Source organism: Siniperca chuatsi, linkage group LG18 (assembly GCF_020085105.1).
Source record: "Siniperca chuatsi isolate FFG_IHB_CAS linkage group LG18, ASM2008510v1, whole genome shotgun sequence".
NCBI classification, from domain to species: domain Eukaryota; kingdom Metazoa; phylum Chordata; class Actinopteri; order Centrarchiformes; family Sinipercidae; genus Siniperca; species Siniperca chuatsi.
Genome location: NC_058059.1, coordinates 24,226,980 through 24,251,106, shown reverse-complemented (window position 1 = coordinate 24,251,106; position 24,127 = coordinate 24,226,980). Strand labels below are relative to the sequence as shown.

The 24,127-nt window shown below is 38.4% G+C and overlaps 1 protein-coding gene across 4 annotated transcripts in view; it reads right to left on the bottom strand.

The window, feature by feature from the left end:
• syk (spleen tyrosine kinase) overlaps positions 1–24,127 on the bottom strand; it is a 44,173-nt gene extending 20,046 nt beyond the window's left edge. The window contains exons 1-4 of one of the 4 annotated variants that reach the window (XM_044173358.1): positions 20,957–24,127; positions 14,527–14,648; positions 7,656–8,127; positions 4,677–4,837 (exon numbers count right to left, since the gene is read on the bottom strand). In XM_044173358.1, the coding sequence (XP_044029293.1) occupies positions 4,677–4,837; positions 7,656–8,057 (563 nt within the window). In that variant the 5' untranslated portion in view covers positions 8,058–8,127; positions 14,527–14,648; positions 20,957–24,127. Of the gene's footprint in view, positions 1–4,676; positions 4,838–7,655; positions 8,128–14,526; positions 14,854–15,200; positions 15,310–20,956 lie in introns of those variants that run through there. The other 3 variants (XM_044173355.1, XM_044173357.1, XM_044173359.1) reach the window with 3 other exon arrangements.

The following is a 24,127-nucleotide window of genomic DNA, read 5'->3' as shown; positions in this document are numbered from 1 at the left end:
TGTTTTTGTTCAGTGTTGTTGACCACTCTTAGAAGCCAGAGCCTAAACCTTGCATGTGACTCCAGAATAATCTAGCAATGGGTACAGAGTGTCTGAAATACTCTCATAAAAAAAAGCTATAATCATAACATGAGGCTATTGTCAGTGGAAACACAAAGTTTCGTCCTACACGTTTCGTGAGAAAAGGGACAGAACAGTCACATCTCACACTGCTATCATTCTTCCTCTTGTTTGGCTACTTCAGGAAGTCCCTTGCAAACTGCCAGAGTGGAAACCACAGAGTGTGTGTGTTCCTCTGTGTTTCTTCAGCCGAGACCACTGCTTCTCAACTGAAGCTTCAGCTGCTATAAATACTCTACACTCCCTTCATTCAAACGTAACAAAGCAAAAGACATTTTTTAAACATTTAATATATTGAAATAAATATAATGTAAAGCAATATTGTACTGCTGTAGTTGTTGATTTAGGATGACAGCTTTTGCAGCATTTCCATTCATTCACATCTCACACTGTAACAAAGCAGATCTACATGTCAGCCCTGAGGGAACATAACAATGTACTGGTAAAGTTGTGACTCTAAGCGTACTGTCTCCATTGTCTGAACTTCAATGAGTCACTATAGTAAATCATTGTAGCTTTAATAATAAGATATATATTGTTGTGGCCCCAGACAGAATATCACTGCCCTTAGCAAAAACAAAGCAGTGCAGAAAATTTTAATTGAATTTTAAAAAGATATTTCTTATTGACAGATAGATTTTTTTGTCACAGTTCTCTGATGCATTTGTGAAAAATGGCAGAGCTAAAGCTGAAACAGTCAAGCTGGACAATAAAGTCTGTCAATAAAAAATAGCTCACAAAAAGCTAAACGTGTCGCAGGGGCTGCTCTGTAGGAGGTGCTAGCGATCCATTTTGCCACACCACACCCATGCGCAAGACCCATATCAAATGTAAATTTTCACCACTTCTGAATTTTGTGCAAAGTTTGGTAAGTTTTCAAGCACCTTAAGCCCCTCAAAAATGTGTAGTAGTCCTGTCGCCAGAAGGTGGCGCTATGACTGAGTGAATTTTAGCATGTAGATGTCTTCAAGGCGGGACTGTTATCAAACATGTGAAGTTTGGGGCAGACACGACCATGCATACTCAAGTTATAACAACTTCCTGTTCATGGCGAAATATCAAAATTCGATGCCACACCACGGACACGCCCTTTGACGAAAACTCAAGCTTTGAGCAACTTTTCATTGTGAAGGTCTTTAGATTGCTCTGCAAAAATTTGCAGGGGCTACTCTGTAGGAGGCGCTAGCAATCCATTTTGCCACATTCATGCGCAAGACCCATATATAATGTAAATTTTCACCACTTCTGAATTTGAAGTTTCGTGAGTCTTCAAGCACCTTTAGCCCCTCAAAAAATGCCATTATTTTGGAGGAATAATAATAATAATTGCTTGCATTTCAATAGGGTCCTCGCAGTGGTCGCTGCTTGGGCCTATTAATTCCTTGCATGCCAATCGGGTCTTCGCAGTGTTTGCTGCCTGTCAGCGCTCAGGCCCTAATAACAATTCCTTGCAAATACAATAGGGTGCTCACAGTGGTCACTGCTCGGGCCCTAATAATCTCTACAAAAACAATAGGTTCCTTGCACTGGCACAAAATGAGTGATTATGACAGCAACAGCGAAATGCCATTCACTGTGGAGACAAGGGGATACCTTTACAAACTAGAGAGAGAGAGACAGGAAACTTCTGTGGAAATTGGAGGCTAAAGAGTATGGTGTTTAAATAGTCTCAAAACCCACGCACATAAAATCCAAGCGTGTGCACATGATATGAATGCACAGAAGAGTAAGACCATCCTCACATTTCTGCTCTGTGAGCGCACAGAACTGCGAGCGCACAGAACAGTTTTTCGCGAGTGGAAAAGCATCCTTGCAAGGGAGGATTTCTGCTCCGTGTGCACAAATGCGGTTCCACGAACACAGGGCTGTGACAAGCGCTCGCTCAACCCTCCCTATACGCTCGCAACTACTCAACACTAGCTCGCTCAGCAAGTTGACTTTTGAGACTTTGGAGGCGTGGACTCAACTTTCGTCTAATATATAGTAATTTCCCCGTATTACCCAGGACGAAAAAGCTAAATACGCTGGCCAATGTAGCTAACGTTAGCCTTGGTATGCAGTGTGTCCATGCTTCATAACTTTTGCAGATGCAGCCGCTGCAGAGATTAAAAACAAAACAAAATAAAAAACAAAGTCAGACTGTAAAAATTAGACTATCACTGTAAAGCTGATTAGCTGAGAAGCCCCCTCCCCAGCCCAGGTAAGTGCATACTATGAGTCAGGAGGAACTGGTGCTATACATGGCTAAACGTTTCTGTGTAGATGCTCCAGTAGCTTAGTGACGTAGTGATGATCTGAGCTGTTTAGTTAAAATCCCTCTTTTCCCTCATATGTCTCCTGTAGTGATGCTGGGGTCATCCTGCTCCCTGGCTATGTGTATTGTAGTTTCAAATAGCCGCAAAGTTGACCCATCCTTTGTCCTTTAAAGTGTCAGGCAGACACAGCCTTTGATTTTGTACAGGTTTTTGTCCTATAAAAAAATAACTTGAATGATGCCTCCAGTCTCATGGCTTTTCTTTTCATCCTGTTCCTGAGCTTACTTCAAAAGCAGCTTTTTTTTAAACCATACTGTAACAAGTTAAATTAGAAAAACTTAATAGCATTTAGTTTAGCCCAAGCTCAAGGCTGAGCACTGAAAGTGCAAGGAAGCTATTGTTTTTGTAGGGCCTGAGCATGAAAGTGCCAGGGCCAAACAGTCCATGGACCTATTGTTTTTGTTTTTGATTATTATTATTATTATTATTATTATTATTAGGGGCAGAGCACATATTGTTTTTGTCTACATTATTATTATTATTTTTCTGCTCTTCAAACACATTTTTGAGGATCATAGGATGCCCGAAAACTGGCAAAAATCGCAAAGTTCTGCAATGATGGGCCCAGGCGTGGCTATAGCGCCCCCAAACACACGCCACTGTTGGGATAAAGTTGCTTTGATCTTCATGAGATTTGGGGGATCATTGCTCTCATCATAAAGAGCATATTTCAGTTTCTTTTGAGAGAGTTTTTCCAAAAGGAAGTCAGCCATTTTGGAATTCCTGCGTCAATTAAAATTCTTTAAACAAGTTTGATGGCTTTAGGATGCTCAGAGAGTCACAAAAGTTTACGGCCTGGCTTGAACTGGTAAATACTTCAATTTGATGTTACTTTTGGGTTTCGGGGTGGCACATTGACTCTATAGCGCCCCCTAATGACTAAAAGTAAAAAAAAAAAATACAAAGGGCCGGGCGCTTAAACACCCTTAAAAGGAACCCTTCAATTAAATATTGTTAGTGACATGCAATGGCCTATCAATTATCGAGTACATATAGTCCAGTGTTTCTGCTGGTAACGTTTTGCTGGCAGGCCACCACAGCAAAAGAAAAATCACAAAAGAAAACAACATTCCGCAATCAATCATCTGATTCACTTCCTACTTACTCAATACATACGCAGTTGTTGTTACTATGCAAAGCGTGTTACTCTACCCTCAAAGCCCGATTCCCACCCTCCTCCCACACGCATGCATTACAAAATCCGGTCAGTTCATTTTACAAGTTAACAGCACAAGTTTTAAGAAAATTAGCGTACTCAGATATTTTCCAAGGGAAAGAAAAGCAGACGAGGTAGGTAAACAGAACAAACCGGGCTAGAGAATGACGTGCACAGTCAGCTAACGCAAGATGGTTCATTGATCAACAGACCCATCACTCTTTTTTTGAAAACCAAAAAGTTGTACCTTTTAAGAAAATAGAATCATGTTTAGCTGAGGTTACAGACTTTCCATGTGAAACACTGTAGTAGTAATTAGGGTCTCCTTCATATGCATTTAATATATTATTAACTGTTAGAACAGTACTTTTTGCGGCACCTTTGGTGTCCCCTTCAGGAATAGCTCTTAAGAAATGTTTGTTTATTTTCTCCATCAACAGTGAAATTATTTATTTTGGAAGCTAACAGTTACTAAGAGCAGTTAATGAGCATTTTTAATGACACTTAAATAAGTAGGTCCATTTAAGACTTATGAATTTCTGTTATGTAACAACCTCTGTACAGCTGCGTTGATCTCATTCACACTTTGAACAACAGGTTTCCCAATACAGATAGGTCTTGTCTATAAATGGCCAGTGACTAATTTTATCCAGAAACATTTCGAGGATGAACCACAATCTGCAAAGAATAACTATAATGCATCCAAGAAGAAGTCATGTAATTTTTTCATCTTCGTAAAACTGATTCTTAACAAGGCTGTCTATGCTGTGATGTTTTCTTCCAAGCCAGAATTTTGGATGTTCTTCAATGACTTTTAGTCCCTTTAGATAGTGTCCAGATCATGTAGTAATAATCATATAGATCAGATATAGATCATATAGTAAGATTTGAAATGGTTTGCTGAGATTTGAATTGGGGGAACTAGTTGGGGATCTCGGGAGGAAAATCTGCCTGAGATGATTGCAAGATTCTCACACATAGTGAAATAATTGGTCAGATTTGGATGCATTTGTTAGAATTAATTTTACACCATTTTCCATAAACACAGCCAAAAGCTATACAAAGACACTTGTAAAAATACTTACAGGAATTTTCCATTTGCACGGGAGCCATTTTGAAGCCTGGGCTCAGAGTCTTCTCGTGTTATTGCTCCATGGAACCAGGGCATTTTTTCGTGTGCAGTGGTGGCAATGAGCTTCTCCAGCTGAGGCCTCTGGCTGATGATTGCCTGCTCCAGAGCTGCTCCCTGCACACACACATGAGCTATGAGCCCACACTTATAATAAGAAGAATATGCATGCCAAGCCAGATCTGTGGCTAGTTAGTAGGCCACTTGATTTTAACAATGGTTTCATGTATGCATGATGGCTACGTTGTGTATCCTGCCTTTCTTTGGAGCACTGGTTGTGTGCGTGCAAGGTGGGATATATATACAGTGTTTGCCCCCTCCCTGATTTCTCATTTTTTTTGCATGTTTGTCAGACTTAAATGTTTCAGATCATCAAACAAATTTAAATATTAGTCAAAGATAACACAAGTAAACACAAAATGCAGTTTTGAAATGAAGGTTGTTATTATTAAGGGAAAACAAAATCCAAACCTACATGGCCCTGTGTGAAAAAGTGATTGCCCCCTAAACATCTGCGATAACATGCAGACTTTTACAGCGTTGTGGAGAAATTTTGGCCCACTCATCTTTGCAGAATTGTTGTAATTCTGCCACATTGGAGGGTTTTTTAAGGTCATGCCACAGCATCTCAATAGGATTCAGGTCAGGACTTTGACTAGGCCATTCCAAAGTCTGTCAGCCTCACTAGAATGCTGTATCAAATTCACATCTGAATCCATATAAGGTTCGGCTATTATGCAACTGAAGTTATCGCAAATGCTTGATTGCAGTTGTTGCTGTTAAGGGTGGCCCAACCAGTTATTAGGTTTAGGGGGCAATCACTTTTTCTCACAGGGCCATGTAGGTTTGGATTTTGTTTTCCCTTAATAATAACAACCTTCATTTAAAAACTGCATTTTGTGTTGTGTGAACTGCCTTTTTAAGGTCATGCCACAGCATCTCAATAGGATTCAGGTCAGGACTTTGACTAGGCCACTCCAAAGTCTTCATTTTGTTCTTCTTCAGCCATTCAGAGGTGGACTTGCTGGTGTGTTTTGGATCATTGTCCTGCTGCAGAACCCAAGTTCGCTTCAGCTTGAGGTCAGAAACAGATGGCCAGACATTCTCCTTCAGGAGTTTTTGGTAGACAGAAGAATTCATGGTTCCATTTATCACAGCCAAGTCTTCCAGGTCCTGAAGCAGCAAAACAGCCCCAGACCATCACACTACCGCCACCATATTTTACCATTGGTATGATGTTCTTTTTCTGAAATGTGGTGTTACTTTTATGCCAGATGTAATGGGACACACACCTTCCAAAAATTTCAACTTTTGTCTCGTCAGTCCACAGAGTATTTTCCCAAAAGTCTTGGGGATCATCAAGATGTGTTCTGGCAAAAATGAGACGAGCCTTAATGTTCTTTTTGCTCAGCAGTGGTTTTCGTCTTGGAACTCTGCCATGCAGGCCATTTTTGCCCAGTCTCTTTCTTATGATGGAGTCATGAACACTGACCTTAACTGAGGCAAGTGAGGCCTGCAATTCTTTGGATGTTGTTGTGGGGTCTTTTGTGACCTCTTGGATGAGTCGTCGCTGTGCTCATGGGGTAATTTTGGTTGGCCAGCCACTCCTGGGAAGGTTCACCACTGTTCCATGTTTTTGCCATTTGTGGATAATGGCTCTCACCGTGGTTCGCTTAAGTCCCAAAGCTTTAGAAATGGATTTATAACCTTTCCCAGAGTGATAGAGCTCAATTACTGTCTTTCTCATTTATTCCTGAATTTCTTTGGATCTCGGCATGATGTCTAGCTTTTGAAGATCTTTTGGTCTACTTCACTTTGTCAGGCAGGTCCTATTTAAGTGATTTCTTGATTGAGAACATGTGTGGCAGTAATCAGGCCTGGGTGTAGCTAGAGAAATTGAACTCAGGTGTGATAAACCACAGTTATGTTTTAACAGGTTGGGCAATCACTTTTTCACACAGGGCCATGTAGATTTGGATTTTGTTTTCCCTTAATAATAACAACCTTCATTTAAAACTGCATTTTGTGTTTACTTGTGTGTTATCTTTGACTAATATTTAAATTTGTTTGATGATCTGAAACATTTAAGTGTGACGAACATGCAAAAGAATAAGAAATCAGGAAGGGGGCAAACACTTTTTCACACCACTGTGTATATTATATATATATATATATATATATATATATATATATATATATATATATATATATATATATATATATATATATATATATATATATACACATTATTATGAAATAGCAGTTTGACAAAAAATTTTGTGTGATACAAGACAGTAAATCATTCACCAGCTATTTAAAAATTTTGTGAAATCTTGTTAGCAAAATTACAGTTCATTACAACTTTGGTTTTATTTTTTTCATAGCTTTGGCCATTGATCTATTGTAATGATAACAATGTATTCACCAAAGTAAGATCTGTGAACATGGTGGCATCACTAAAAATAAGTCAGATGAGCCAAGAAACACAACAGTAAAATTAAAACCAATTTGTACGTCAGATGGAAGACTGATTTCCTGCTTCAGCTTTGACCTGCTATACTTACTGTAGTTGTAAACTTCTTTCCTGTGCCATGAGGGATTATCAGTGACATTTCAGGTGTGATCACATAAAATTTTTCCTCCAAGTAAAGTGATTTAGATAATCGGACTAAATTTTGTCAGCTTGTTTTGCAACCTTTCTGATTGTCTGACTGCTCATGCTTCTTGCCCCGTTTGACCAATTTTTAGCAGTTCAAAATCTCAGTAAATACTTTGGTGAGTACAATGTTATCATAACTGATAAACAAAGAAATCCCAAGTTGTAATAAACCATTGTTTTTTTAATAAGTACTTGACTGTATTGCTAGTTCTACTGACTTCACATTCTAGATATTCGAAATGTTCTTTCTACTTACAGGAGAGAGTTGAAACTAACCTGCAGGTTCCAGGTCTGCTTTACATACTCCCGGATCAGTTTTTCCTTCAGGTCCTCAAATGGCCCCACCTTTGGCTGCATGTTCTTGGGCCTGTTGCAGGGCTTCTTTAGCAGACACACAAGGCCATCCATCTCCTGGGAGTGGTAGTCAATCACATCCACAGGGGTCCTGTGGCTCTTACCACCAACTATAGCATATGTTTCATTGGGTTCTCTTTCAATGGTGTAGTGGTAGCAGCGGCCTGAATATGACACCGACAGTGCAAAGCCTCCGAGATAGTTTCGGCTTTGCCGTAGCAGGTATAAGCCGTTGCTCATACCTGCCTGCCGCAGATAGTCCTCCGCCTCCTCCCTGGTGATATTGCCATAAAAGAAGGGCAATGTATTCACTCTGTCAGCCATGTTGGCTTCTGGATGGTGGCTCCCTTAAGGAAGTCCTCTCACAAAGTTCAGCCACCAGGATGCAATTATCCTAAAATACAAAAGTAGAATCAAATAAGAATCAAGATGAATTGACTTTTTTACAGAAATCAGGAAAATGTAGCATCATCCAACACTTCACTCCATTACACCAGTGGCAGGGAACATGTACACATGGTGTACAATACACTTACACAGTGAGCAGAGTACAGGACTGTATCAGTGAGATTTAACCTGTATGCTACTCAGTGTACAATAAAAATGGAGCTTAGGTTCAGACAGACCAACTGATCATCACTAATCATCCTGAGATGAGCCACACACATTCACATTACAGAGCAGACTAACACCCGGGCCACACCTACCTGAGCAGCAGGTGTGTGCCGCGGAACCTTTTCATTTCAGCGCCCATGTTAACAGGTTAGAGTAGCCACACAACCCGGTAGATTCGGTATGTTCGCCTATTTTTTCACGTGACGCACGTGGTTTTTCAGCAAAAATAGATGGTAAAATAATCTATTGATAGTCATATTCACATCATACCAGCAACATTACACCTTTCACTACAGTTTCAATGTCTATATCTGTAGAATGTCACATTCTATAATTGATGGACATTATCAAAGGCAAACTCAATATAGAAAGATAGGGCTGGCAGTAGCAGCACCACAGAATTACTGTCTGTGTGGACACCACACACGTGCGAGCCGCAGCAGTTCAGCGAGGTAGTCTTCACGCACAGGTAGAGGTAGGCGGTGCGGCCCAGGCATGACACCATAAAACTGTTTGCTGCTGCTGTCAAAATGTTGTGTGGTTCTATTTCCCAAGTTTGGCTTTGGTGTATGTTGGCGTGATTTGTGTTTTATGGTGTTATGCTCTGATAATGACCAGTTGTGTTAGTTGTTAGTAGGCTTCATCTTCTGGGGACCATGGATGTATGTGCAAAACTTTATGCCTGGAGCAAAGTGGTGGACTGACAGACTGACATTGCCATCAATAGAGCCACATGGCTAAAAAGTTCAAGAGGTCACCAAAACATTAGGATTCATTCTCTGACCAATGTCAGTACCACATTTCAAGGCAGTGTGGCCAGTAGTTGGTGAGATATCCTGGTGTGGACCCAACTGTTGGACGGACCAACCAATCAACAGACTAACCAACATCTGATCACTGTTATCACTAGCAGGGCAAAACTGAGTGCACAAAACCCGCAACACAAAAGGCCTTGAGCAGTAAAAAAGATGTCCACACCTTTTTACTGACATTAGTAGTAAGATGCTTGTTGCAGTAACCAGAGTAACCACAACACAGCTATAACAAGACACCTGTGCAAACTGCTCTGCAGTCATGCATGTCTGCAGTCTTTCAGATGCCAGTGTTTCAGGCTTGACCACTGTGGCAAATTAGTTTAACACAAAATAATTTCACTTGACTACACATTATTATAGTTAGAATTATAATTCAAGATATGTGCAGTCACTGTCTTAATGAAAAAAACTATCTTCAAATATACTCACCAAAATCTTTTGAATCACACCTATTTTCATTGAGTTTGTCACACATATTAAGATATTTATGATTCTGCTTTGAATAGTCAGAATGATAAGGATGGTGTGTAAATCAATTGTGATCAGTTTCATTTTATTCAAGGCAGGTAGTGTACAGTGGGTTTATCAGAGCTTTTTCACTGAAAACTGCAGAGTTGGCAAGTGGACAGGTGCAGACAGGCAGGCAGCAATTCTGGCCCTTTTGTGGTGTCCAGGTCTTTGCTGTCCACCTGCACCAATAAGGGGACTATTCTGGGGATCTTCATCAGACAGGAGGTCCTTCGTCTCTTCCAGAACATCGTTCATGTTAAGGCAAATATTGTGTAGGAATGCATAGCAAGCAATGATGTCTGGTGCAAAAGTTGGATTGACCTCCAGGGCCTTTGATAGTGTGGCTCGCCAGTGTGTTTCCATCATTCCAAAAGCTTGTTCAACAGGCCTGGTAGAAGATGGGACTGTTGCGCAGAACATTGGCATCATGTACCGAGCATGGATAGCCCTCAAACACATAGAGAAATCTGCCTCTTGCAACACAGATGGCCTGCATTTGTATAGATGGAAAAAGCTTGTTCAAGAGTCATTTGTCTGATACTAGTGGACTGATCTGTCACTGCAACTATAGTTTCTATTTAATATATTGACCAGCTTGTAAACCCTGCTCATTCTGCTGTATCTGCCTCCCCCCAATTAGACTATGAACAGTTTTTGTCTTCCTTTGTTGACAAAATAAATAACATCCAATCCAATTTTGTCCACTGTCTACTGTCCTACGCTCTTGTCTGAGTTCTCCCCTATCTCTCTACATAATCTTTTTGACACAGTATCCCATATGCGCCTGTCCTTTCGCCCTTTAGATGTAACCCTCCCCAAATTCCTTAAAGATGTCCTGCCTACCCTGGGCCTACTCTCCATACTACTCTCCTACTCTACTCTCTCTCACCTCTGGTTGTGTCCCTGATGGCTTTAAGATGGCGAACGTCCATCCTATTTTAAAAAAAACCTGCCCTTGATCCAACCCAACCAAATAACTACAGACCTATTTCAAAACCACCATTCATTTCTAAAATTCTTGAAAAAATCATTGCACAGCAGCTCCTTGAGGTCATTGAAGAACACAATATTTTCAATTAAATTCCAATCACCACCAACATAGTACAGAAACAGCACTTCTAAGAGTAACAGCTTTCGATACTACTGATCACTCCATCCTGGTTGAATGTCTAAATAAGTGGGTTGGTATCTCAGGCTCTGCTTTAAACTGGCTCTCATCCTATTTGATAAACAGGAAGTTTCAGGTCGTCAAAGACAACTTTGTGTCCTCAACTGCTCCTATACTCTGTGGAGTCCCACAGGGTTCAATCCTTGGTGCCATCCTTTTCTCACTCTACATGCTACCTTTAGATGCTCATCTCCCACTACTGCTATGCTGACAACATGCAGCTGTATTTTTCAGTTAAGCCACACGATCTAGATAACATGATCCCCTCTATGAATGCCTGGCTGCTATCAAGGAACTGATGTCAATCAACTGACTTCAGCCAAATCTATACAAAACCGAAGTTCTCCTTACAAGTTTGTCTCTGATATGAAACCCTGTATTGTCCCTCTGGCCATCAATGTCAAACCATCCTCAAGAAGCCTGGGTGTAATCTTTGACCAAAACCTGAACTTCGACTCTCACATAAACAAGCTTGTGCAAACCCGTTTCTTTCAACTCCGGAACATTGCAAAAATCAAATCAATACTATCAACCAGAGATCTAGAATTACTAATCCATACCCACATCATCATCCATGGGTGATTGTGCTTTTGCCGATAGGGCCCCATCTCCCAACTGCTTTAAAAACCCATTTTTACCAACTTGCCTTCCCTGCAACAGGGCTGTAATATGATACATTTTCTGTTTATTGCTATATACTGTATGTATGTTATTTTTCTGTATCTATATCCTGTGCAGCACTTTGTAACTTTGTTTCAAAAAGTGCAATATAAATAAAATCTTACCTTACTTACTTACTTACTAATACTGTTGACCTGACAACCCTTGAAACTGAGGCCTCTATTTGGTTTGGGCCACAGCACAACTGGTAGTAGTGTCAATTTCTGTCAGTGCTAAGCCTTTGTCTTGCTGATTTCTGGGTGGACCTTTTTAGCCCTCCCCGGCCGCCTCCTCTCTGGCTGCACTGAACTCTTGCAAAGCCCAGGTTGCCATTACTATTATTAGTATTATTATATTTTACACATATGTGGGTGTCCACTCACAACCCACTCACACTATCTCTACTTGCCACAACCTACGCTCTCTTCTCCCTACTGACCTCTCCTCTGATCTCTCATCTCTTCCCTCCCCTGAGACCTTCTCTCTTTTGGCTGGACCGCAGCAAAGCGGGGCCAGCCCTATAAACTTAAGTCTTTCCCTAACTTGCAGAGTGAGTGATGAAGTTACACCATTGGTCGGTCGAGTGTTGGAGTTTCCCCATTGGCTGTAACTCTTTCAAAATGAATAGGCCCGAACAGTATTCAATTATGTCCTCAGAAGGCTTTTAAGCTTTGTTTATGCCTCCGCACATGGCACGTGAGCCACGAGCACGCACAGAGTTGCAGTGCATAGTTATGCTCAACGCGCTATCTGTTGCAGTATTGTCCGAAACGCAACAAAACCGAAACCTGGAGCTGAACACGTTCAAAACTGTGGAGATGATAGTGGACTTCAGGAGGAGCCCCTCAACACTGCCCCCCATCACCATACTCAACAGCACTTAGGGGCAGCTGTGGCTTAGAGGGTCGCCCACTAATTGGATGATCGGCGGTTAATTCAATTCAATTCAATTTTATTTATATAGCGCCAATTCACAACAGAAGTTATCTCATTGCACTTTTCTTATTGAACAGGTCTAGACCGTACTCTTTATAATATTATTTACAGAGACCCAACAAATCCCGCCATGAGCAAGCATTTGGCGACAATGGCAAGGAAAAACTTCCTTTAAGAGGCAGAAACCTTGGGCAGAACCAGACTCAATGGTGGGCGGCCATCCGCTGGTTAAATCCCCGGCCCACATGTTGAAATGTCTTTGGGCAAGATACTGAACCCGAAACTGCATGGTAGCCTCTACCATCAGCGTATAAATGTGTATGAATGGTGTAAATGTGTAGTGTAAAGTGCTTTGAGTGGTCGGAACACTAGAAAGACCATATATTGTACGGTACGTCTCTATGTACGTCACGAGAACAGGATTACAGCTGCAGAGAGATGACCTGCTTCCAGAGATAAACTGTATTTCAGTATTGTTTAGCATTGTCAGTATTGAACATAAAGATTTCTGAATTGGTGTCAGTTTTGCTAAAATTTTAATACATTTTTGTTCATTTTATTTTAAAGTAAAGCAATCACAGATTCAACTCAGATATCTTAAATGTCATGAGCAACACAATATGTTTTATCTTTACACTCTGCCACCTAATTTAACATTACACTCAGAGTTTTGATACACCCGTACTCAGATTTTTAATGTTTTATTTGATATTCTGAAGGTTTTTCTACCCTGGTCCTGATAGAAACAAAATATCTTTCAGCTGTATTTTTCATGGTTGAAATAACAAATAAACTTAAATTTATGTTCTTTAAAATCTAGGCAGCAATGATGGTAAAAGTTCATTTTTCTGAGCAGCAATGCAGAGCATACAGACCACTAATATTATTGTTAAACAATAATATCTCTTTTGCCATAAATAAAAACACAATGACATTCATAGGCTAGAACACTTTGATGTTTCTACCAATAAAGTGCAAAGCGTAGAAGAATTCTAATTTGAACATCCATAATTTAATGACAACTTGAGAGCTGCAGAGGAAGACTATATGACATGATCGAAAACTTTAGTTCAGCTGCTAAATTGACCTTGTGATGAGATTGTTATATCAACATATCTGAATCCAGGTTTTGTGCTTTCTTTAAGAAAATAGGACACACACACACACACACACACACACACACACACACACACACACACACACACACACACACAAACATCAATATGCAATATTTCTTTTTTGTGAAATAATGCATACTTTTATCCCTTTCCATCTCAAACTGTCATTGAAATGAAACCATCTGATAAGTTTAGAGGGGAAATGTCTCTTTGGTGGAACTGCTTACAACTCACAGACATCTCAAATTTGACAAGGGTAGAGCAGACACTGCTTTTTTGTAAGGGGTTACAACCCTGGTTCAATCTTTAACAATGCATTGTATTTTATAAGCTTTATGTATTTTTTAATGTTAAATTTGAATGTGCAAAGTAACTACAGCTCTCAAAAAATGTAGTGGAGTAAAATGTACAATATTTCCCTTTGCAATGCAATGAAGTAGACGTATTAAGTAGCAGAAAATGGAAATACTAAAATAAAGTTCCTAAAATTGGACTTAAGTACAGTTCTTTGATAAATGTACTCCATTACTTTCCACCAGTAATAAAGACCTGGACAAACTCTATTTGTACTCATGAAAATAAAAGTGCCTCCTGGTCATCTGAGCCTGCGCCCAACATGTAACAAGTCCTTTCCTGAGTCCTAAAATATACATTTCTAAGAAAACTCTATCAGTGGGTTAATAACACATGGAATGATTTTATGTTGTTTTCTGTTTTATTCATTTGAAGATAATAATTCATTTCCTGAAACAAGGGCAACTGCACTGATCTCACCCACTTTGGCGGATTTGTTTCTTGTTTTATCAAAAATAAGTTAGCAAAGTGAGGGATGAAATAATATAAAACCCAGTAAGAAAAGGAACTGTATTTCTTGGATTGCACAAAAAAGTTTGGAAAAAGGAGTTGTGGTAGTGAAGTCCAAAAAGTCTATCTTAACCAGGCAAAAAAGAAAACACTAATACTGCACTTACTGTATACAGTGTGATGAAGTAGTTCCTGAGAGTTAATCCTCCTCTAGTTTGGTTCCTTCAGTCCTTCATCTGCCAGCAGTCTGAACGACATGTTAACAGGTCATCTTAAATTCAGCCAGTTCCTGACAAACAAAAAATTTGCTGTCAAAACCACATGAAAACAGCTAATCACTCACAGTTGATCCAGTGTGTTTTCCAGCTGGAGCAAATTAATAGTCGGTCTATGTACTGACACACACAGTGAGATGGTGGAGCACTGAAACTTCCTCATTTGAATGACTTCCTTAACAATTTAATTCTTTTACTTCCTTTTTTTTATCTGAACACTGACCAACACGTCTGCTACACGCAGGAAATGATGACAATGACACAAGTGATATCGCTAATTACTGCAGAGTGGCCCTGTTCAGAATATTATATTATATACATTGTTTAAATTATATTACTGATTATTATTATTACTGATGCATAAATAAGCAGCATTTATATGTTGCAGCTGGACAAGGTGTCAGCTACTTTATATACTGTTGGGTAGTTTAATCTGCACACATCATTTGCAATGCATCATATGAGCTTTTCATACATTTTGAATAAAAATGTGCATCTGAAAAGCAACTAGCAACTATACAGTAGCTGTCAGATAAATGTAGCAGAGTGAAAAATACAATATTTACCTCTGAAATGAAGTGGAGTAGAAGTATTAAGTAACATAAGAATGGAAATACTGTAAGGTAAATTCAAGTAACCTCAAATTTGTACTTGAATGCAGTACCTGAGTTCGTATTTCCACCACTAGTTTCCTGACAGAGACACAGATTCGACTGCTTGAGCAGAGACAGTGAAATGATGCAATGAATAATGAAATGATGAAATTGTGTGTTTTTGGCTGCTGCAGTTTTCTTTATTTTTTTTTCCTCATGTGATCAAGTTTTTTTTTCCTCAACCAGGCTATAAAAAAACAAAAAATCGTGACTTGTTTTGACTTTGTCTTATTTTGTCTTTAAATGATGGATATAGTAATTAATTCAATTCATTTCTAACATATTGTTGCATTTTGTTTTTAATAATGTGTCTCACAATTCATTTGTCTTCTGCTTAAGCAATTACAGGTTCTGTGTATCCACACTATAACCTAAAGACAGCTCTACTTAGGACACGTAGGTGTGTGTGTGTGTGTGTGTGTCTGTATGTGTTGGAGTGTTAGCACTGAGCAGCATAAGCAGGGACAGTTAGTCAGTCATGTGTCATAAGCAGAACATTGAGTTTACCACTCAGGAAGTGCCAGTTGGCTTTGGTGTGTTTCACACTAACAATATACTGTCAGTGAAATGCACAGACCGGCCTAGATGCTGCAGCCTTTTGCTGATTGGTAGTAATGGTAATAAGTTTTCATTCAATTAAATTGAGAAATTTCAAAAGGTTTTTTTCATGTAAATGTAAAATGTATTCCCTACAACTACAACAGGAGAGATGACTTGTGTTAAGGCTTGGGGTTAGGCATGTAGTTTTAATGGATAAAGTTAGGGCGTCCTCACAAATACAGAAATAAAAATGTGAGTGTCCACGCTCTACCAGTGTTTAAGTGTTTGTGTGGCCTCCACTTTCATTTAAACCTGCTCGTACTGGACACAGTGCGATCACACTCATCTTGTCTTGCTTCTTATTCTAGTGTGCATTTATGCTACATTTACCTTTCATATATAAATGTATGCGTAACTTTGTGCAGTCTCCTGCAATTTAATTTTTTATATGCATATATTTGCACAGTTAATGAGCTATTCCCGAAAAAAGTTTTTAAGGCCACACACCTCGTAGTTTAAATGCTACCAAGACAATTGATATGTCAGATTATGCCAGTTGTCAATTCTTTGTAGATGTCTGCTATGACTTTTCTTTTTGATAACTGTTATGCTTTTATTTAGTAAAGTTAAAAAAAATCCCACATATAATGGCTGAGATATTGTATTTATATCTCATCTATTGTATACAGTACAAACTCCATTCCCAATGCAAAATCTCCTATATCACACACTCCCATTGCATCTATAACTAAGCCAATACATTAAGGAGTTTTCTGATGATTATAAAGTCTTGAAAATTGACACTAATCTGCATCAATGTGCACAGCAATCACACACATTTTTTGCAAATGCTTCTCTTGTTTTCAAATTCTTTTTCTGACAGCAAAACACATTATGAGCGTGTGAAAAACCTCCATCTTCTAGTCTCTTATTAATCTCTAAAATTATATTTTCTTTAAACGAGCAAATAAAAAAAAACAAGACAATCGTGTTAAAAAAGAATTGAGTCAAATATCATTTTCTTGACCCTGCTGCAACGATGTGCATCACAGTGTCAGAGTAAAAGTGAAAAAGAGAACAGAAAAGCTATCTACAGCACACTATGAAAGAGATTGTGCAACACTGTGACATTTCAAGCTAAATAGGCTACACGCAGAATTTAGTTCATCTTCAAGGTGAGATGGGTCAGGTTTGTTTGGAGTTGATGCACTGAGGGATGGAAAACCTCACCATATGATGTCTACTTTCACTTTGTGGTCTTTGTATTGTCACCTTATTGTAACTATGTCAAAATGCTCACGTCTCTTCCCACTGAAGGAAGTGAACTGTCTTCACTTCCTCAGCTTTTCTTTCCTCATTTGAAATGTTGCCTTAAAGGGCTATGTAGTTCTCAATTCAAAAAAATCATATTACATATTTACTTATTTGGAAGATGTATTTATCAACTACAGCTAATACCTGTATGTGAAATTTGATGACTTTGGTGACCCCTGGAGTCCCACCACATGTAGAGCTCTTACTAAATTCATCTTGACTAGTTTTACTTTTAGCAAAAATTTAAGCAATTGTTTTGATATTCCAAAACTTCCCAGTAAGTTTTCAGAATTTCATTAACAAATACTACACTGCTGGAAGATTACATTTACCCATAACTTTACTCTATATGGCAAACACCACTACCCCTGGGAAGTTTTCCAGTTTAACGGCACAAACAGTAGTATCATATAGACACAAAGTTAGCAGAGAAGCTCAGTATCATGTTTCTGTCTTCTAGAAGACCAAAAAATACAACTGCACAGTACATACATACTGTAGACTGAACTAGGCCTACATTAAAATCAAAGCAATTTTAAATATATCTGACAGGAGAATAGCTTTGTTTTAAGAAAATCTTGTATAGTGTCCCACATACTGTATATTATTTTGAATAATATTTGTAGAAAGGAGTGTCACAGTGGATCTGCTGTGGCAGGAAGCTTTAGAGAGAATTTAGACATCCCCTCTTCATCTCTACTGAGAACAAAATGCTTAAGTTCAAGTGCAGTTTCCAACCAACAGCACAGTTCCCACTGACATCTCTGCAGCCCCTGGTGGCCTCTCTGCATTCTGAGTGTTTCTACCTTTACTGACACACCTAAATGATCCACAGCCATCATTAATGTTATTAGTTCCACCTCTTTTCTTTCTGCTATGGCGAGTCAAAATGTCTGCTGTGGAAAATATAAATGGATCTACCCCTAACCAGCAACTGTAAGCATGCTTGACAGAGCTTGTTTAGAGCAGAATCCAGTGGTGTGCAAAAGTGTTTGCCCCCTTCCTCATTTCTTATTTTTTTGCATGTTTGTCAGACTTAAATGTTTCAGATCATCAAACAAATTTAAATATTAGTCAAAGATAACGAGTAAACACAAAATGCAGTTTTGAAATGAAGGTTGTTATTATTAAGGGAAAACAAAATCCAAACCTACATGGCCCTGTGTGAAAAAGTGATTACCCCCTAAACCTAATAACTGGTTGGGGCACCCTTAGCAGCAACAACTGCAATCAAGCGTTTGCAATAACTTGCAATGAGTTTTTTTACAGCGCTGTGGAGGAATCTTGGCCCACTCATCTTTACAGAATTGTTGTAATTCAGCCACAATGGAGGGTTTTCGAGCATGAACTGTCTTTTTAAGGTCATGCCACAGCATCTCAATAGGATTCAGGTCAGGACTTTGACTAGGCCACTCCAAAGTCTTCATTTTGTTCTTCTTCATCTGTCAGCCTCACTAGAATGCTGTATCAAATTCACATCTGAATCCATTTAAGGTTCGGCTATTATGCAACAGATGTTGAATAAACATTCGCAATAAGAAATCGGGAAGGGGGCAAACACTTTTGTACACTACTGTAGCTCTGCACAGGGAATAAATGTGTGTTGAGTTTTTCAGATTATGTGTATGTTCAAACAGTATATCTGTCTTTGTGAGTTGCAGAAGTGTTCTCTTTTGCTTCTGTGAAGTTTGTTTTCTATTTTTAAAACTTGTCATCAAAATGTGTTGATACACGCCAAGACATTTCCTTGCCTTTTCTGGATAGATTTGTATGCTGCATACTTACGTTGTTGTTATGCAGCGTTTAATTTTGTTTCTCATAGTCCTTTTACTTTGAAGAGCAGAAACCAATGCTGTGTCTAAATAACAGTGGGAAGAATTTTATTCTTAACCCATTTTAACACTTTAACTCTCAAACAAAATTAATTTCTTTGTAAACATAAGAAATATCAAAACACAGAACATACAAGTGGTAAAAGTGACAAAAAGACACTAAATTCCATAAGCCTGTAAGAGCTTATAAAACATATCATGAAAAAAGACAAAAACAAAGAGGCTATCAGTATGACAAAATCAAAAATGACAAATGACAAGATCAGTTTCACTGTTCATATTTTATTGCACTCAAACTTCCACTTTACAGACAGTTCTAGATAATTACTACACTGATATATCTCATCAGGCATGTGCAAAAGGATCAATATATACAGTAAATGTTAACAGCATTGCTGATATGCTAATTTATTACCATATATTGCACTGAATGGTAAAACAAAAACTGCTAAATATGTTTTTATGATTAAAGGCACCATTAATGTTCCCACTTCTTGTAGTCGGTTTCTACCTCTTAAATGTTGAAACAACGAGGTCAATTCATATTCTGTGTGAATTATGTGGAAAAGCAAAATGGCAAAAAAGAGAAAAAATACAAGTGAGTATAAGAAATAAAAGTGTAAAATGGTAAAATCAAATTAATCAGTAAATTAAATTGTAGGTGTTTCCAGTGTTAAGCGGTAAAACAAAAAAAATGACACATGCACATGTGAGTGTACACACACAAAAGTAAAGATGTCAAATATAGTTTGCTTGAGATAAGCCAGTTTTGTACAGTTTTCATCTTTAATCAACAATAATATAAAACAGGAGCTTGTTCAGTATGTGGCATACTGCACAGTGACATTGACAGTTCCATTGCTGTCAGTACTGTATAACTGATTATACTGACTGTATATATGCTTGTCCAAAACATTTTTTGTTCTCTGTTACTTTTTTAACAATAATACTCAGTGATCTCCACTAATATTATTGCCAGAAATGCATCTCTTAAACCAAATACATTCTTGACTTTTCTAGAAAGCCTAAACAATAATAATAATAATAATAATAATAATAATAACTTTATTTAAATAGCACCTTTCAAAACAAAGTTACAAAGTGCTTTACAGTAAAAAAAACATAAAAACAAACCCCATTATAAACCAAATAAAATCCAAAACATAAAAACTAAATTCCATTCACCTCAGGTAGAAGACAGATATCTCAAAACCTGGAATAATAAAATCAAAACTATCTGCATGAAGAGATACCACTGGAGGGAAGAGAGAAAAAATATTTGGGGGGGGTTCGGTAATTTAGGTGAATTGACCCTTTAAGGACTGCTGATGGGATGGGCGGTAGGGGTTGGGTAGGTTGGTAGGGATGTGGGAATTGAATACACATTATAATTTATTATATTAATATTAGCCTTTGGTCAGTATAGCAGTCACATATGGACTTTGGTTCTGAGTATTGGCCCAGTGCAACAAAAACGTTCAAGGTTGAATTACCAATCAGGCAAAGCAGAGCTCTGTGCCTGATACTTATGGGCAACAGAGTTCATACACAATGCAAGAGCCCACATCTAATTTTTGCTCCTGGGGGCCCTAACACGTTAATAAGACCCTGGCTTCTGCTCTATCTTTGAATTTGCATTATGAATCATATTCAAACTCATATTCATTGCGCCTTTAAATCATCCCAAATATATAGATAGAAGGATGTGCATGACTTATTTTTGTTCTGCGGATCATCTCTCTCTCTTCCAATGATGATCACGCGGATCTCCAGTTTGTCTCATCACTTCCTCCGCATTACCTACGTCGTTTAATTTGTCTGCTGGGGCATCAACCCTTACCGCTTACCTTAACTCCTCTCTTTAACACCCTCCATCTCTGCTGTTTCCTATTTACTACTAAATAAATCATATCTGGATGCACTCCTTATGAAACTGTCAGAATGCTGTGGTTAAATTAGTCGATATTGGAGTCATATACTCACCCTTGGAAGTGCAGTCCATTTCTTCCAGGCAGTCGCTCTCTGTCACCCCATTGTTATTATTATTTACGGTCGCCTAGAACTTTAACTTCATTTAGGCTATGCGAGATGAGTCTGATTCTGTGTTGTAAACAAGACTGAGGATTTTCTCACGGCTCGGCAGTAGGATTCTATCATGGCTGCTTTGAAATGTTTATAGATGCAGAATATATGCTTCCGTTCCGGAGCTGCTGGATTCCTGGGTCGCTTCCTATTGGTCCATAACAATAAACAACGAGCTCGCCTGCCAATGATGCTCGCTGAAACAAATCACCATGTTGTCAAATATAAATTATGCCTACATATTGTACATTTTCATCATTGTATATATTTGTGTGGTTATCTATCCATTATAAATTAACTGTGACCAAAACTGGTAAATATCTAAGTTATTAGAAAATATCAGATTTAAAATTAATACAGCCTAATAGTTTTACGTGCCTTAAACATATATCACCAGCAGATGGTGCTGCTGTATACGCGGTTGATTTGAACAAACAGAGATAACCGCTGTGCACTTTGAAGTCGTTGATTTCTGTTCAGTTCACTTCATTCCAGATGGCACAAATAGCCTACATAGTACCGCACATCACATCAACAACACACCTACATACTGTACACATGAAAAAAAAAAATGGAATAAAATGACTTTTCCCCCTTTTCACTTCATAGTCACGTTTCAAGTTTAATTTAACTGTCCATTCAACCATAAATGGCAGCTGAGATGAAACATTGTTTCTTCAGGATAAGGGCACAAAAAAAAACAGCAAAATGTCCAGATAAAAAACATGTAAACATCAAAAGTCCATGGGTGCATCAAAAAACTGATTGCAATAGAAGCTTTAAATTCAAATAAAGTGCACATGGCCCTGAAGAAAAAGGTGAAAATAACATCTTAGTTGCTACTTAAAATAATGCTAGGTTTGGGGACTTTATATGTGTATGTTTGTGTTGAATGAGGTACGTATGAGCGCTGGTATACATATCATTAGTTATTGCATTTGGTTTTGCAAAACAAGATTAATACTGTTGCTTTTTTCTGTATGTAGAAAATATTTCAGGCTATACAAAAAAAAAAAGGGCATCGTCCGCAGGCTATAAATCTAGAGGCCTACAGTACTATTCATGGTCACTACCCAAACCCACTGCAAAGATTAGCCTGGACTAGTGAACATCACAGACCAGGCAGGAGCAGCGCCGGATTTTTAGAAAACTGAGGTCATGGGTCAATGAATAAAACTTCTGTATGCAATTTTATAGTGATAGTGAAATCTGATCGCCTAGTGTTTTGTTTATAATTGAGAAGAAGATGGAAATAGGCCTATCTGTTTTCGTCTAAATCAGAGAATCATCCTAATCCTTAAAACAAAGCAGGGTTTCACATTTTACAGCCCTGTTGTTGTTCTTCTTTTGATGGCAAATTATTATCGCCGCCAACTGTAGTGTTACAGAATTCTTATATCCTTATTATCAGTCCCGTGTGATGTAGACAGGAGAAGACATGCTCCAAAACTGAATTTCCAGAACTGTTTACAAAGATTCCTTTACGTTCCAGTTCATTCTTTAATAACTGTCTGCCATTTGCATATTTAGGACAAACAAAGATGACATGATCCACAGTCTCCATTTGATTGCATTCATCGCAGTTTCCACTTGGATGCATTCTGATGAGGTGTAGACATGAATTTAGTTTAGTTTATGTCCCAGTCTAATCCTACCAATCAGACGCTCTTCTTTCCTACTTTTCCCAGTGACCTTCCCGCTCCTTACTTCTTGCTGGATCTGACACAAATTCCTTCCTTTAACATCTCCATCCCATGACCTGTGCCACTGTGTCTAAATTTAGTTCCAAATGAGAGAGTTGGTTTCTGCCTTACTTACTTGTATTGCTAACTGCATTTGGTTTGATTTTAATCCATTTTTGACATCCTAATCTACTGTTTCATTCCCTTGAACCTACATGACCTACAACAGTATGTTTGAGACTAACCAGGGCAGCACTTGAATCTGAGCATATTGGAATTCACAGGGGTTTGATTTCCTCTATCCACTGTAGAGCAAATTAAATTGCCATCATTTCAACTGAATATACTGCTATATGGTCAGTTGCTCACTTTGTCAGCTTAGCTTTCAACTCTGAATATAAAATGCACAACCTGTTTTACCATTATCAGGGTTTTTAGACCCATCAGTAAATATATGCACATTATTTCTGTAGCTCTCATGTAGAATAGTGTTCATATAAGCCTGCAAATTGAATGCATCTCTCCTTAAATGTACTTGATCCAATATGGAAAAATCTATTATTGGTTGAGGTAGTAACCATGGTGGCATTACAGTTTGACTAATGTTCCAATTGTTTATTCCTAATTCCTTAGTAATATCTGAAATAACAACACAAAAACTCTCCTTTTTGATTTTGTTACTTTCCCAACACACGTTTAGAACCTTTTTGTAGGGTGTAAATATTTATGGCCCTGCAGATTTGCCCAATAATTGACCATTAATTGTTTCCTTCTACGATGAAGACACATTTCCCAACTTCCACCTGAAGTGCTGATGGCGGCGTTGACTTGACTTTGACTTGACTTTTTTTCTGTGTATGCTAATGTTTCTGTAACCATCCTTTACATTGTCTTATATGTCATGTCAAAGCTATAGGCCTATAATTATCTGGACTGGTAAGGTCTTTCACAGGCTTTTTGATAGGAACAATAACAGCTTCTTTCCACACTAATGGGAACTTGTCTTCCTCCCAGATCTTATTATACAGCTCCAGTAACCTTGCCAATGAAAACTTACTTAAATTGGATAACATTATATAACATACATAATCTTTTCCAAGAACATTCCTTTTACACTTAAGGGCCCTTCTCAACTCATGAAGGTAAAAGGCACATCTGTACTCTGAGTCACATTTGTTTCCCTTATACATTGGGATGTCTAACATTTGCTGCAGTGCCTTCTAAGCTTCCCTTCCTCTGTTAAATTATCTGAACTGTGGACTTCAACAAAGTTCTTGGTTAACATTTCTGCCTTCTCCATATTCTCAAAAGCAATTTCTCCCCCTTTTTGTAACACTGGAAGATAATTTCCTGTCTAATTCCCCTCATCTTTTTAATTCAGTTCAATTCA